Source organism: Hyla sarda, chromosome 5, assembly GCF_029499605.1.
Source record: "Hyla sarda isolate aHylSar1 chromosome 5, aHylSar1.hap1, whole genome shotgun sequence".
NCBI classification, from domain to species: Eukaryota; Metazoa; Chordata; class Amphibia; order Anura; family Hylidae; genus Hyla; species Hyla sarda.
Window position 1 is genome coordinate 287,216,097 of NC_079193.1, and position 14,267 is coordinate 287,230,363.

The 14,267-nt window shown below is 40.4% G+C and overlaps 1 protein-coding gene across 3 annotated transcripts in view; it reads right to left on the reverse strand.

The window, feature by feature from the left end:
* RB1CC1 (RB1 inducible coiled-coil 1) overlaps positions 1 to 14,267 on the reverse strand; it is a 153,615-nt gene that overhangs the window by 18,617 nt on the left and 120,731 nt on the right. For all 3 annotated transcript variants that reach the window (XM_056521914.1, XM_056521912.1, XM_056521913.1), the window contains exons 19-20: positions 11,404 to 11,451; positions 463 to 521 (exon numbers count right to left, since the gene is read on the reverse strand). In XM_056521914.1, coding sequence (XP_056377889.1) covers positions 463 to 521; positions 11,404 to 11,451 — 107 coding nt within the window. The remainder of the gene's footprint in view (positions 1 to 462; positions 522 to 11,403; positions 11,452 to 14,267) is intronic.

Genomic DNA, 14,267 nt, shown 5'->3' on the forward strand with positions numbered 1-14,267 from the left:
TAAAATTCTAAGAAAAACCTCGATGTCAAGCCATTGCGCCACAGATTCTGTACTTTTTTTTTTCTAGCCCCCTTTCCCCTATTCATAAGATACTTGCGCTATTTACTTCGGTGACCACTTATACTGTTAACTGGGTGTTCTCAACAGGAAGAGTGCTCAGGTTCACACCGCAGTTCAGAGCAGAGGTGACTGCCCAATAAATAGACTACAACGATGTCCATAAGGGACAGAAACAAAAAAAAATATATTAATAAAAAGTCCAAATTAGTGGAGTGACGGCTCAACATAGATGATGATGACTGATGTTTGTGAAACAGGCCACGGGTCCTCTATAATGATATTTTACTCTCCAAGTTAACAGAAATAGGGGAAAAAACTATGGAAGATAGGATTAATATTTTAGAGCATATAAAAGGCATACCGTTCTTTTTTTCTTATAGACAGAAAAAAAAAAAAACTTACTCTCGAATTGCAATTTTCTCAGAATGCCTTGAAGAAACAGATGACAAGCTCTGGGACATCTAAAACATGACAAAAAAGTCAAATATTAGATTCAAATGTGTGCAATAAAATGTTTAGCTTAACCTTTAATGTAACAATTCTGTTTTTTTTCTACACAGGTCGCAAGAAGTGCAAATATTAGTATGGAAATGCAAGTCAGCCTATATTTGAACTCACTGTCTGGTAGGAGGATTACGTGAGACAATGCAGTATACACATGAAATATAATGCTGCAGAATATTTACAGCATCAGAGACTCGATGTTCAGTTCATGTAAATTACACACAAATCCTTTAAATTCTTGTTGCTATTACTTCTATATGATTGATATAGGTCAAGGGGTTCTTTTCCTAAAGAAATTTCACAGGGTTTAGAAACTTTCATCATTTTCTCAGACCTCTCTGCAATTTGCTGTTTCACTAGCAAATACTGGTAACAAACCAAAGATGTATCAGGTTCTGGTCACATTTGTGTTGAAGGCTTTGCCACCATCTCAGTTACACTTGACAGCTGTAACAGCTCCGCATGGAGCATTACTTTTCCTGTCAAACTGGTGGACCTCACAAAGGAAACCCTACTGTATGTCATTGAGGTCCACTAGTTTCACAGTTATCTGTCTTATCACAGATCCGGCAGGGTGCTCTGGCTTTCATAATAAATTGAAACTAAAACTAAGATGAAGTCTTAAAGGGGTACTCAGTCCCTAGACCTCTTATCATCTATCCTTAGGATTGGGGATAAGATGTCTAGGGGCGGAGTATCCCTTTAAAGGGGTTGGCTCACTAACAGCATTATCACCTAGCCACAGGATAGGTGTTAAAAGGGAACTCCAGGGGAAACAAGTGGAAAACAAATGTTTTCAAATCAACTTGTGCCAGAAAGTCAAACAGATTTGTAAATTACTTCTATTTCAAAATCTTAATCCTTCCAGTACTTATCAGCTGCTGTATACTACATAGAAAAGTGTGTAGTTCTTTCCAGTTTGACAACAGTGCTCTATGCTGACACCTCTGTCTGTGTCATAAACTGTCCAAATTAGAAGCATACCCCCATAGAAAACCTCTCCTGCTCTGGACAGTTCCTGACACGGACAGAGGTGTCAGCAGAGAGCACTGTGGTCAGACTGAAAAGAACTTATCAAATTTCTCTGCAGTATATCTGTAGCATACAGCAGCTGATAAGTACTGAAAGGGTTAAGATAAATAGAAGTAATTTACAAATCTCAACTTGGAAGTGTAGGGAGAGCACACATGGGGGAACTATATCACCTGATGGAGTCTGCAGCGAGGTCTGCAGTGACCTTCAATAACAGTCTCCTGCGGGGTGCAAGTACAAGAGATAAAGTATCAAATAGAACAACAATACAAACCGCAAGGTAACGACTGTCGCATCTCGGTGTCCGGTATCGGGTAGCCAGGTCACGGCATTCGGCACTGGTGTATGGTGGTGCTCAGAGGCAACGCCAGCAGTTTCGCACAAAAGTGCGTGCTTCTTCTGCGAGGCCGGAAGAAGCATGCACTTTTGTGCGAAACTGCCGGCGTCGCCTCTGAGCGCCACCATACACCAGCGCTGAATGCCGTGACCCGGCTACCCGATACCGGACACCGAGATGCGACAGTCATTACCTTGCAGTGAGTGCACCTACATTTTCTATTGTTGTTTCCTTTACAAATCTGTTCACACTTCTGGCACCAGTTTATTTGAAAAACATTATTTTTTTCACCTTTTACCGGAATTCTCCTTTAAAGAAAGGTTAAGGTGTTTATGGTGCCCACCCTGTAAAAAAAAAAAAAAAAAAAAACACCCTGACCTCACACACACAGCCTACCTCCCACAGTGACGTGCCCTGTGTGAGTTAGAGCAGTATTGTGCACAATGACGTCTGAGTACAGCTGGATTGCCAGTTTCTTGATTGGTTGGGATCCCAGTGGTTGACCATATGAGATCATACATTTACTGTTTGTGGATAGGTCATGAATGGAATTAGTGGGCCAACTCCTTTTAACTGTACTTGTGTCTATCACTAAAAGGCTTCCTATTTCTAGACTAATCACAAAATTGTTGTTTTAGCTTACTCAAAAAATATGAATGCTCTATAGCTATTGAGAAACACCCATAGACTTTCAACCACGGTTAAATGATGACAATGCTCCCTAGTAAAACTCTGTTAATGCTGGTAGCAGGTCTTCTGGTTTTACAGGATCCACGGAATGATTTGGGAATCACACAGTGAACTAAGTAAAATGTAACATTTATGTAAAAATAAATAGAATAAAAGCAACACTACCTGAATCCAATCCATGTGTCACAATATAAAGAAAATAACAGGAGATATACCACTATATAAATAGTACATACAGAACCTTACCTACAAAATATGCCACTGGACATGAAGGGAGTTGCTCTACTGGTTCATGACGGCCTCTGTGGAAACTTAGGTAATTTATATACCGGTACCTATTATTTTTTTTTAATAGACATAGCCCACTGTGCTCTTGGGGACTTTCCGTACGGCAGAAACTCCAGATCTGTGACTCCACACAATAGTGTCTCTGATCTCTACAGGCAGTTCTTTCAATCTCACGATTCAGTTTTTGCTATGAATTGTCAGCTGTGAGACCTTATATAGACAGGGCTGTGTCGTTCCAAATCATGTCCAGTCACCTAAGTTTCCCAAGGGTGACTCCAGTCAAGGTGATCAAGAGACATAGGAGACCCCAGAGCTAAATTTCACCTGTCATAGCAAAAAGTCTGAATACAGTGTTTCCTCAACTTACAATATTTTCAACATATAATGGTCTTCTAGACCAATGTAACTTGAAACCATACTTCAACATGCAATGCTATGGACAGTCCAGATCTGCCAAAGGTGTCAATAGCTGGAAGAACCGACCAATCAGAATGGGCACCTGTATTACTCACGTGCATAGTAACAATGTTCATACGGTTGAAAAAAGACCAGAGTCCATCAAGTTCAACATATATCCCTAATGGGTCCCTACTGAGTTGATCCAGAGGAAGGAAAAAAAAACTCATACTAGAGGAAAAATTCCTAATATGGCAGTCAGAATAAATCCCTGGCTCAACATTCTGTCCCTATAAATCTAGTATCCATAACCTGTAATGTTATTACTCTCCAAAAATGTGTCAAGGCCTTTTCTGAACTCTTTTTACTGAGTTCACCATGACCACCTCCTCTGGGAGAGAGTTCCAGTCTCACTGCTCTTACAGTAAAGAACCCCCATCAGTGGTGGTGTAGAAACCTTCTTTCCTCTAAACGTAGAGGATGCCCCCTTGTTATAGATACAGTCCTGGGTATAAATAAGTAATGGGAGAGATCTCTGAGCTGTCCCCTGATATATTTATACATAGTTATTAGGTCCCTACGGTAAAGGGAGGTACTACAGGTTCTGTACTACTCTTTACCTGTGCCAGGGTTAGCTGATCCTTTGGAAACCGGGTAGGCGCAACTCCATTTTAATTTTTTAGGACATTGCATGTACTGTACAGGACCCTGAAGAAGGTCCTGTCCTCTAGATAGACAGTGATTTTCAGCTCCCAGTAGCTCTTTCTTGCTTTAATTTGTAAGAACTTGCTTTATCTGTATTAGTTATCTACTTATTTGTCTTAAATCCTCACTTTTTTTTTTCCTATTTTCCAATGACATTTTGGGACTTCAGAACAAATTACCAGTTTTTGAGATCTGGTTTCAACATACAATGGTCATGCTGGAACCAATTCATACTGCAACTTGAGGGTCCACTGTACACATGCTCATGCAGAATTTTAGTGTTTCCTTTTAAATAAATTTGCAAGAGATTCTAAAATTCTGTTTACACTTTGTCCTTATGGGACACGGAGTGCAAAATTATGTGGCCAACATGACAAAAAAAGTGAGAGGGTCTTAAACTTCCCAAATGCATTAGTTGCTTATCTTTAGTTGCTTTTCTTTAATACATTATGTGCAAATGGGATCCAGAGGCTTTATAAGAAGAAAGAACAGAAATAGAAGGAGTAAATGAGTATACCCTTACAAGAGGTCAGGACCAGTTACATATTTTGACATTAAGTCACTTATGTAGTTTTCCCTTAGGCAAAAATCAATAACATTTGCAGATGATTTAAGTCATATGACTGGGTTTATGTAAAAAAAAAAAAAAAACTACTTCTAGTAGGCATACAACATTCATACAAAGTCAGCAATTGCAATATTATATAAACATAGAATTATATAATTGTTTTGTAATCTAAATTTTGAATATAATACTGTTTGTTATTCTCTGTCAATCCTGTGTCTATCAAGTTGGCAAACACTAGGTAGTGAGATATGCTATAAGCTGTCGAATGACTATCCTGCTGAATAAATAACTCATCGTACTTTGACCAGCTCACCATATACGACGGTGTCTTACTTACATAGGAAGAACTGTAGAATTAGTTTAGAAACACTGATAAGTTTACAGACCAGGAATACCGAGGGACATTTACGAAGACTAGTGTGAGTTTTGAATGCTTAAGAGATCAAATGTCACGGAGAAAGTGGCGGACGTGCGCCAAATTTACCAAAAGGGGCACAGACTTTGAAGAATCCCCATAGAACTGTTCTACTTCATTCTGGTTAAATGTAGCAGAGAAGTGGTGACAGTTTGACAATTGAATCAAACGTCACACGGACCTTAAAGGGGTATTCCAGGCAAAAACTTTTTTCTATATATCAACTGGCTCCAGAAAGATAAACAGATTTGTAAATTACTTCTATTAAAAAGTCTTAATCCTTTCAGTACTTATGAGCTTCTGAAGTTAAGGTTGTTCTTTTCTGTCTAAGTCCTCTCTGATGACACCTGTCTCGGGAAACGCCCAGTTTAGAAGAGGTTTGCTATTGGGATTTGCTTCTAAACTGGGCGTTCCCCGAGACAGGTGTCATCAGAGAGGACCTAGACAGAAAAGAACAACCTTAACTTCAGAAGCTCATAAGTACTGAAAGGATTAAGACTTTTTAATAGAAGTAATTTACAAATCTGTTTAACTTTCTGGAGCCAGTTGATATGTAAAAAAAAGTTTTTGCCTGGAATACCCCTTTAAGGTCCGTGTGACGTTTGATTCAATTGTCGAATAGAGCCGTTTCGATAGTTCTATAGGGCAGGGTTAATCTGTCCCGTACGTCTTTTGGGGGACATTTCACAAAAAGTTGCACATGATAAATCAGTGATCACAGCACAAAGTGCTCTTAAAGGGATACTCCGCTGCTCAGCGTTTGGAACAAACTGTTCTGAATGCTGGAGCCGGAAGCTTGTGACATCATAGCCCCGCCTCCTCAAGACATCGCGCCCCCACACCCTCAATGCAAGACTATGGGAGGGGGCGTGGTTATGATTTCACGAGCTCCCAGTGCCGGCTCCAGTGTTCACAACAGTTTGGAATACCTCTTTAATAAGAACACTTCAATGAAATGAAACGTACACATTCTAAATGAAATGTCACAGAAAATGTCGCACGAGGCCAGCCTGCGACTTTTCATAAAACAAATTAAGGCAAAAAAGCAGTCTAAATGATTTGATAAATTCCCCTCACTGTCATAACCAACTGGTGTAATACAGAGGCAATTGGTTCACCAGTGAATTATATAATTCAATTATATAATTTACACAGAATACTTCACACCCCTTTAGGGTAAAAGAAGGAGCTAGCAACTGAATATCAACTAAGTTTAATATTTTTAGGGTGAAAATGTTTCACATTCCATTATTTAGACAGCGTAAGTAAATGTAAGATGAATTTGAGTTGCTTTAGGCTTTAGCACAAATATGAAGAGATTTAAGATTGAAAACAGATTATGAGATAAAGTATGCCAAATAGGAGGAAGAAACACAGTGTGATATGAGAAAAGTCAGAGATACTGTACTCTTTCCAGCATATCAGGGAACCAGAAATAAAACAGAAACATAATGAATAACATCAACTACTACAATCTGATTCTGTTAACTTATGTTAGGACATGTATGTAAAAAACGCTCTAAAAAAACACCTTAAAATCAGCATGACTGAATTCATTAGACCAAATACAGCATGCAAAGCAATTAAATGGGAGAGATATGAAAATTAGCAACATTCACCCGTAAATTGTCAATTAAAACGTCTAAACTTTAATGGTTCGTTCTTAAAATATGCTCTAGTACAGTGGGGGAAGCCTCTCCACCAGTTAGTCAGCCCAATGCTGACCACCGACTCCCCCCCCCCCCTCATTGAAACAGAGCATATTTTTAGAATGAACCATTAATGATTAGATGTTTTAATTCACAATTTATGGGTGAATGTCGATAATTTTCATATCTCTACTTGAATCCCATTGATTTTAAGTGGGCACTGTCAGGTTCAAAAACTTTTTATATGTTGTACATCTTGGCAAAACATTAACCTTTCTAATATACTAATATAAAATAATGAGGGACATTTACCAATGTTTGCTTATGTATTCTTTTTTTTAAGTAATTTTTTCCTTACTTTTTTTTTGCTTATGTGCGACGTATTTATCAACTGGTTTCAGCCTGTTGATAATTTTCTTTCACGTAAGCAATTTTTCCTTTTTTACTTTGGTAGTAGCTTTTTCTGCTCCATGTTTGAGCTGGAGTAAATTTAGTCAATTTTTAACGCTGTTGCAACTTTTTTTTGCGCAGTTGCGACTGTCGCAGTTAATAAATACCTGACTACCCGTAGTCCATTTTAAAATTATTACTACATAGTAAATTTTAGGAAAACTTGCTTTTCTCGCTTTCCAGTCAAAATGTCGCACGAAAAATCGTGTAGTTGCAGTTACGACAATTTTGCGACAATTATAGTAAAGAAAACCTGACTAAACCCGTTGATAAATGTCCATAAATGTTGTTATCCTTTTTATGGAAACCATGGCTTATAAAAAAAACACCATTAGGGATCCCCATATCATCCAGAACATCATCCTCTCTAGCTGCAGGATCATCTTTATCCCAGCTGGAGCACAGGCAGGAATAAAGACAAGAAAGTGAGGGGCTAGAGTATCACTCCTCTGCGCTCACTCCTGTCCTGTCTATCAGACTCTGAACACAGAGAGGAGAGGGTAACAGAGCAGCCTGCAGTAACTGGATGATGAGACCCAGCACTGCACAGCAGATTTAGAGAGGAAGTGAATGCATGGTGAGTGAGGATGGACTCGCCCCTTCCTGAGCAGTGGATTTTAGAATTAGTGAGCAGCAGAACAGAGGGATTTGTAAGACAAATACAGAAGCTAGACAGATAAAAAAAAAAAGACATGTAATAAAATGAATGACGAAGTAAGTAACATATATAAGCATTGTTTTTCTGTGATATGGCATGCTTTATTGTACAGTATGCTTCTAATCTGAACCACTTTTTAGAAGTGACAAGGCACTTCTTTTTCAGCATTGTTTTTTTTTTTTAACATTCCACACCGACATCAATGGGAGATAAAAATTGTGCATTTGTTTTGCCTTTATGAAAATATGGATTAAAAAGGGCTTATGTTGCAGCCACATTTCAGCTGTTCCGCAGTTGCAGCATGGCCAGAGAGCCCAACAGTGTGCAGATGTACTACAAATATGTGCAGGATTTCTGCAAACCTTTGCATGCAGTAATTTCTATGTAAAGATTACAGGTGGGATCTGATTAGAGATTGGGTCTTGCTGCAAGAAGACATAAAATTAGTTCCTCTACTGCCTTGAACCATGCTATGAGAGGCAACCTATGGGACTGCTAGACATTCCTTCACCATGCACTCAAAGACATCTTGCCCAGTTGACTCACTTTAAGAGGGGGTACATCATTAGACTGAGAGAAGCAGGATCATCATTCCGTGGAATTGTCTGCCGTCTAGGCTGTTCTGATCAAGCTGTTAAGGTGTTGGGAGCAGTAGTTACATAAGGGTACACAAACAAGGTGAACAGGATCAGGATGGCCCAGACAGACCAACAGTACGGAGGGGTGTTTAATCGGTTCCCAGTGCTTAGCAGAGGTGATTTGGTGTCACGACACCCATTATATGTCCTGCCATTAACAGCCAGCCACCAACTGCAGTGGAGCTGTGAATGAGAAACCTGGACTCCTACAGGCTGGAACCTTATCTTTAGCAATTAATCCAGGTTCTGTTTGGTATCAGGCAATAGTTGGGTGCGAGAATGGAAGCCTCATGGTAAGCACTTAAAGCCTGCCTTTTCTGTGAAGCAACACATTGACCCAATTGCTGGTATGATAATCTGAGTTACGTACAGGACATCATGCTGTCACATGTGTTGCCTCTCATGACTTCCAACTGGGATTTTTAATTGGGATAATGCTCAGCCACACACAGTAAGAGTTTCCCAGAAATGTCTGCCAGATTGCAACACTTCCTTGGCCTGCCCGGTTGCGAGAATGATCCTTTATGGTGAGCCCGCTACAGAAACCTATGAGTGTGCAGGATCTTCAGGATGTCATATAAAACTTCAATGTCTTCATATATAACCGTATAGAAACTTAGAAATGCAGAATGTGTCGGCAGATAAGAACCATTTGGTCCATCTAGTCTGCCCAATATTCTGAATACTATGAATAGTCCTTATATTGTATAATGGATAGCCTTATACCTATCCCATGCAAGCTTTAAGGGCTACTCCGGTGGGAAAAAAATGTTTTTAATCAGTTGGTGCCAGAAAGTTAAACTGATTTGTAAATTAGTACATTGTAAAGGAAAAGATGGCACTCACCCGCTTCAAAGGACTTCTAAAGGTGAGTTTAATGCGAGCTTGTCATCCAAAGTGCATGTGCATAGCAGGAAACAGCATACAGGCAGGTAAAGGCAGGCAAGGACGCCGGGAGACCCGGCGTGCAGGTTACAGTTGTCTCGCACCTCCGTGCTTCATGAGACCATCATGTATGCTGTTTCCTGCTATGCACATGCACTTTGGGTGACAAGCTCGCATTAAACTCACCTTTATAAGTCCTTTGAAGCGGGTGAGTGCCATCTTTTCCTTTACAATGTACTATTGGAAGATTTTTGCCATTTTCTGTGAGATTGAGCACCACCCCTAGGACCCTATTCACACTACACCCATTTGCGGTTTTTGTTCACTCCGTGCACAGCAGTGCCGGATAGTGTTTCTTTCTGGTCTTACTGTGATTTGTAAATGAATTCTATTTAAAAATCTCAATCCTTCCAGTACTTACCAGCTGCTGTATGCACCAGATTAAGTTGTGTAGTTCTGTTCTGTCTGACCACAGTGCTCTCTGTTGACACCTCTGTCCATGTTAGGAACTGTCCAGAGCAGGAGAGGTTTGCTATGAGGATTTACTCCTGCTCTGGAAAGTTCCTGACATGGACAGTGGTGTCAGCGGAGAGCACTCTGTCCAGACAGAAAATAAATTCAAAAAGAAAAGAACCTTCGGTGGAGCTGAAAGGTTTAAGATTTTTAAATAGAAGTAATTTACAAATCTGTTTAACTTTCTGGCACCAGTTGAAAAAAAGAAAATAATGTTTTCCAATGGAGTACCCCTTCACCACCACTCCTACACTGTATTTGCAGTGACCACTTCTGCAGGAAGGCTATTCCATGCATCCACTACTCTCTCAGTAAAGTAATACTTCCTGATATTACTTTTAAACCTTTGCCCCTGTAATATAAAACTATGTCCTCTTGTGGTAGTTTTTCTTCTTTTAAAAATACTTCCCTTCTTTACCGTGTTGATTCCCTTTATGTATACAAAAGTCTCTATCATATCCCCTCTGTCTTGTCTTTCTTCTATACATGTTAAGGTCCTTTAACCTTTCTGATAAGTTTTATCCAGCAATCCATGTACTAGTTTAGTATCTTCTCTGAACTCTCTCTAGAGTATCTATATCCTTTTGGAGATACGGCCTCCAGTACTGTGCACAATACTCCAAGTGAGGTCTCACCAGTGATCTGTACAGCGGCATGAACACTTCTCTCTTTCTACTGCTTATACCTCTCCCTATACATCCAAGCATTCTGCTAGCGTTTCCTGCTGCTTTATGACACTGTCTGACAACCTTTAAGTCTTCATATAGTATCTTGTTACCAGGCTAGAGGTGGCACAACAGGGTACTAGCTACTCCTTTTACTTGTACAGTTTTCCCCAATAAACTTATCCAGTCATTACAACTTTAATTCCAACAACTCTCTCTTGGTATGATCATTTAATTTTAATCAAGGAGTGTAGATAACAGCTGTTTACCGGCATAAACTGTGCAGAAAACAGGCATTGCAAAGCTATAAAAATAAGTGGTAAAACTGCATGCATTTGTTGTCCTGGGCAGTAATACAACCATAAATCAGCTGAACTACAGCTGCTACAGGTAAGCTTCAGTTCCCTCTGGCATACCCATTTCTGAAATCCATCACCTCTGGAGGAGCAGCAGGACCTTAAAGTGGTACTCCGCTCCTAGACATCTTATCCCCTATACAAAGAATAGGGGATAAGATGTCTGATCGTGGAACCGCGATTCTTGGCCCTGCACCCAAGTAATTCACAGATGCACGCCCCCTCCCATACACATTAATGGAAGGGGTGTGACAACTACGGCTGCCCAAAGCCTAGCACAGTTGGCGTTCTGAACATTTATGCCAAGGTGCCGGGTTGGATAAGAGATGTCAAGGGGCGGAGTAGCCCTTTAAGAGATTTTCTGTATTGTCAACATAAGGAAGATTAGAGAGAGGAGCAGGGCCCTAATGCATTTCCCACTTTCCTATTATCCAGTCCTTTTTTCCCCAGAGATGTGAACAAAGCCTTGTTGTAGGAGACATGTTTTACTATTTTTACAGAGATGCAAATTTTATTTGCTATCATTATTTAAGAGTACTTGCATGAAACCGCGAAAGAGAAGAGTATTGTCTGGAATAATATGTTATTTCTCACCAGTCTCAGATTTAATCGCTTATTCTCCTCTTCCTTTTGCTGCAATGTCTGAGGAAAAGAAAAAAAAAACTGTAAAAATTGGAACTGAAATACAAATTTAAAAATAAAATTGCCAGAACCTTAATTTAACAAAAGACCATCAGTGGATTGCGCATATTTTTTTTTTTTTTGTATCTGTTTAGAGGGGATTTTCCCATATGACAACGTTATTCACTATCTACAGCAGTCGAACCACCAGTGACCTCGAGAGTGGTGACCCCAGGTGTATCGTACATGCATGTTGCACACTCAATTCATTCTTTAAGAGAGCTGCTGAAAACAGCTTACATTTTTTTTAATCAACTGGTGCCAAAAAGTTAAACAGATTTGAAAATGACTTCTATTAAAAATCTTAATCCTACAGTACTTAGCTGCTGTATGCTCCACAGAAAGTTGTATTTCTTTTTGGAATTCTTTCTAGTCTGACCACAGTGCTCTCTGCTGACACCTCTGTCCATGTCAAGAACTGTCCAGAGTACAAGAAAATCCCCATAGCAAACCTCTTCTGCTCTGGACAGTTCCAGACACGGGAGAGAGCACAGTAGTCAGACTGAAATGAACTCCAGTAAGAAATACAACTTATTCTGGAACATACAGCAGCTGATAAGTACTGGAAGGATTAAGATTTTTAAATAGAAGTAATTTACAAAATCTGTTTAACTTTCTGGCACCAGTTGATTTAACCTCTTCAGGACACAGGGCATATGGATACGCCCTGCATTCCGAGTCCTTAAGGACCGAGGGCGTATACATACACCCATGGGAAATCCGGTCCCCACCGCTAGCCGGTTGGGGACCGGAGCCGGATGCCTGCTGAAATCGTTCAGCAGGCATTGCGGCATATCGCCCAGGGGGGTCATTATGGCCCCCAATGTCGGCGATGGCCGCAGATCGCTGGACAATTCAGTCCAGCGATCTGCGGCGATTCCAGGTCAATCGGGTCTCCAGTGACCCGGTGACCCAGAATTACAGGCTGTTCGGGGCCGTCTCTGACAGCCCCGAACAGCCATAGCCAGCAGGGGTGAGGTGGCACTGGTGCCACCTCACGATCGCCCTGATTCGTCGGCCGGCTTACCGGCCGACCAATCAGGGCACCTGCTGCGGGTGTCGCTGCCGCAACCCGCTCCGCCCCTCTTCCGGAGGACGTGAGCGGGTGCGGGAAGTTGACCCTGGCAGCTGGGGACCCCGATCCGAGCGGCAGCGACGACGACGAGGGACTGACCTGTGTACAGTGGCGTGGAGCAGCATTTGGAGGAGATTGACAGCCTCTTGTTGTTGCTTAGCAACAGCTCCCAGCATGCAACGTTTTTTCCTCCTCACCTTCTAAAAATCATAACTCTTATATGAGGGCTTGTTTTTTGCACGACCAGTTGTCCTTTGTAATGACATAACTCATTTTAACATTAAAATGTATGGCGAAATAAAAAAAAAATACTATTTGAGTGGGGAAATGAAAAAGAAAACCGCAATTTATCAAATTTTGAAAGGTTTCGTTTTCACGCTGTACAATTTACGATAAAATTATATGTTTTCTTTATTCTGTAGGTCAATACGATTAAAATGATACCCATGATTACATGCTTTTTAATTATTGTACCGCTTTAAAAAAATCTCAAACTTTGTAATCAAATTAGTAACTAGTTTAAAATCCCTCTATTTTGACGACCTACAGCTTTAAAAATTTTTCGTTTATGAGGGCTAATTTTTTTGCGCCGTGATCTGTACTTTTTTTTTGATACCTCATTTGCATAAATGAAACTTTGAATAATAAAAAAAAATATTATGTGACAAAAAAAGCAGCAATTGGGATTTTTTTTTTTTTGTTTACGCCGTTCACTGTACAGGATCAATAACATTATATTTTGATAGTTTGTACATTTATGCACGCAGTGATACCAAATATGTTTATTAATTAATTTTTTTACACTTTCTTGGGGTAAAATGGGAAAAAGTGACAATTTACATTTTTATTGGAGGAGGGGATTTTTCACATTTTATTTCCTTTTTTTTTTTTACTTTAATAGTCCCCATAGGGGACTATTTATAGCAATCACTTGATTGCTAATACTGTTCAGTGCTATGCATAGGGCATAGCACTGATCAGTGTCATCGGTTATCTTCTGCTCTGGTCTGCTTGATCTCAGACCAGAGCAAAAGACCCGTGAAGACTGACAGAGGCAGGTGAGGGGTCTTCTGTTCGCCATTATGGATAACAGATTCCCGCGGCAGCGCTGCGGGTCATCCGATCATCTATTTTAGAGACCGCACTACTGCAGATGGGGGTTAATGGCACACATCAGCGCAATGGCTGATGTGCGCCAATACAAGCGGGTCTCTGGCTGCTGATAGCAGCCGGGACCTGCCAAGCATGACACGAGCACCGCTCTGGTGCTCGCGGTCATGTACAGGACGTAAATGTACATCTTGGTGCGTTAAGTACCAGGGCACCAGGACATACATTTACGTCCTATGTAGTTAAGGGGTCAAGTGTGTCAACCATTTTTTTGTCACACATTACTGGCATAAGAGTAAGCCAAAAGAAAGCAAATTTAGTTTTCACTGTCTAAAGAGGTGCTCAATTTTCAAAGGACATATATGAAAGACTCCCCTTAGTCCCTGCACTAAGCATGACAAAGTGTAAGAATTTTGTCCAGCTGCTAAATACAGTGCAAGTCCTGTTACATGGGCATAATTTTTCTATGAGCTATTGGACTGTAAAAAAATAAATGTGCTCACTCGCTTTACTGCTGCTGGTATGGTACAGTAACAGAACCCTAGACAGTATGCTGGACAGTGGTTCAATTGACACAAAACTATACATGTTA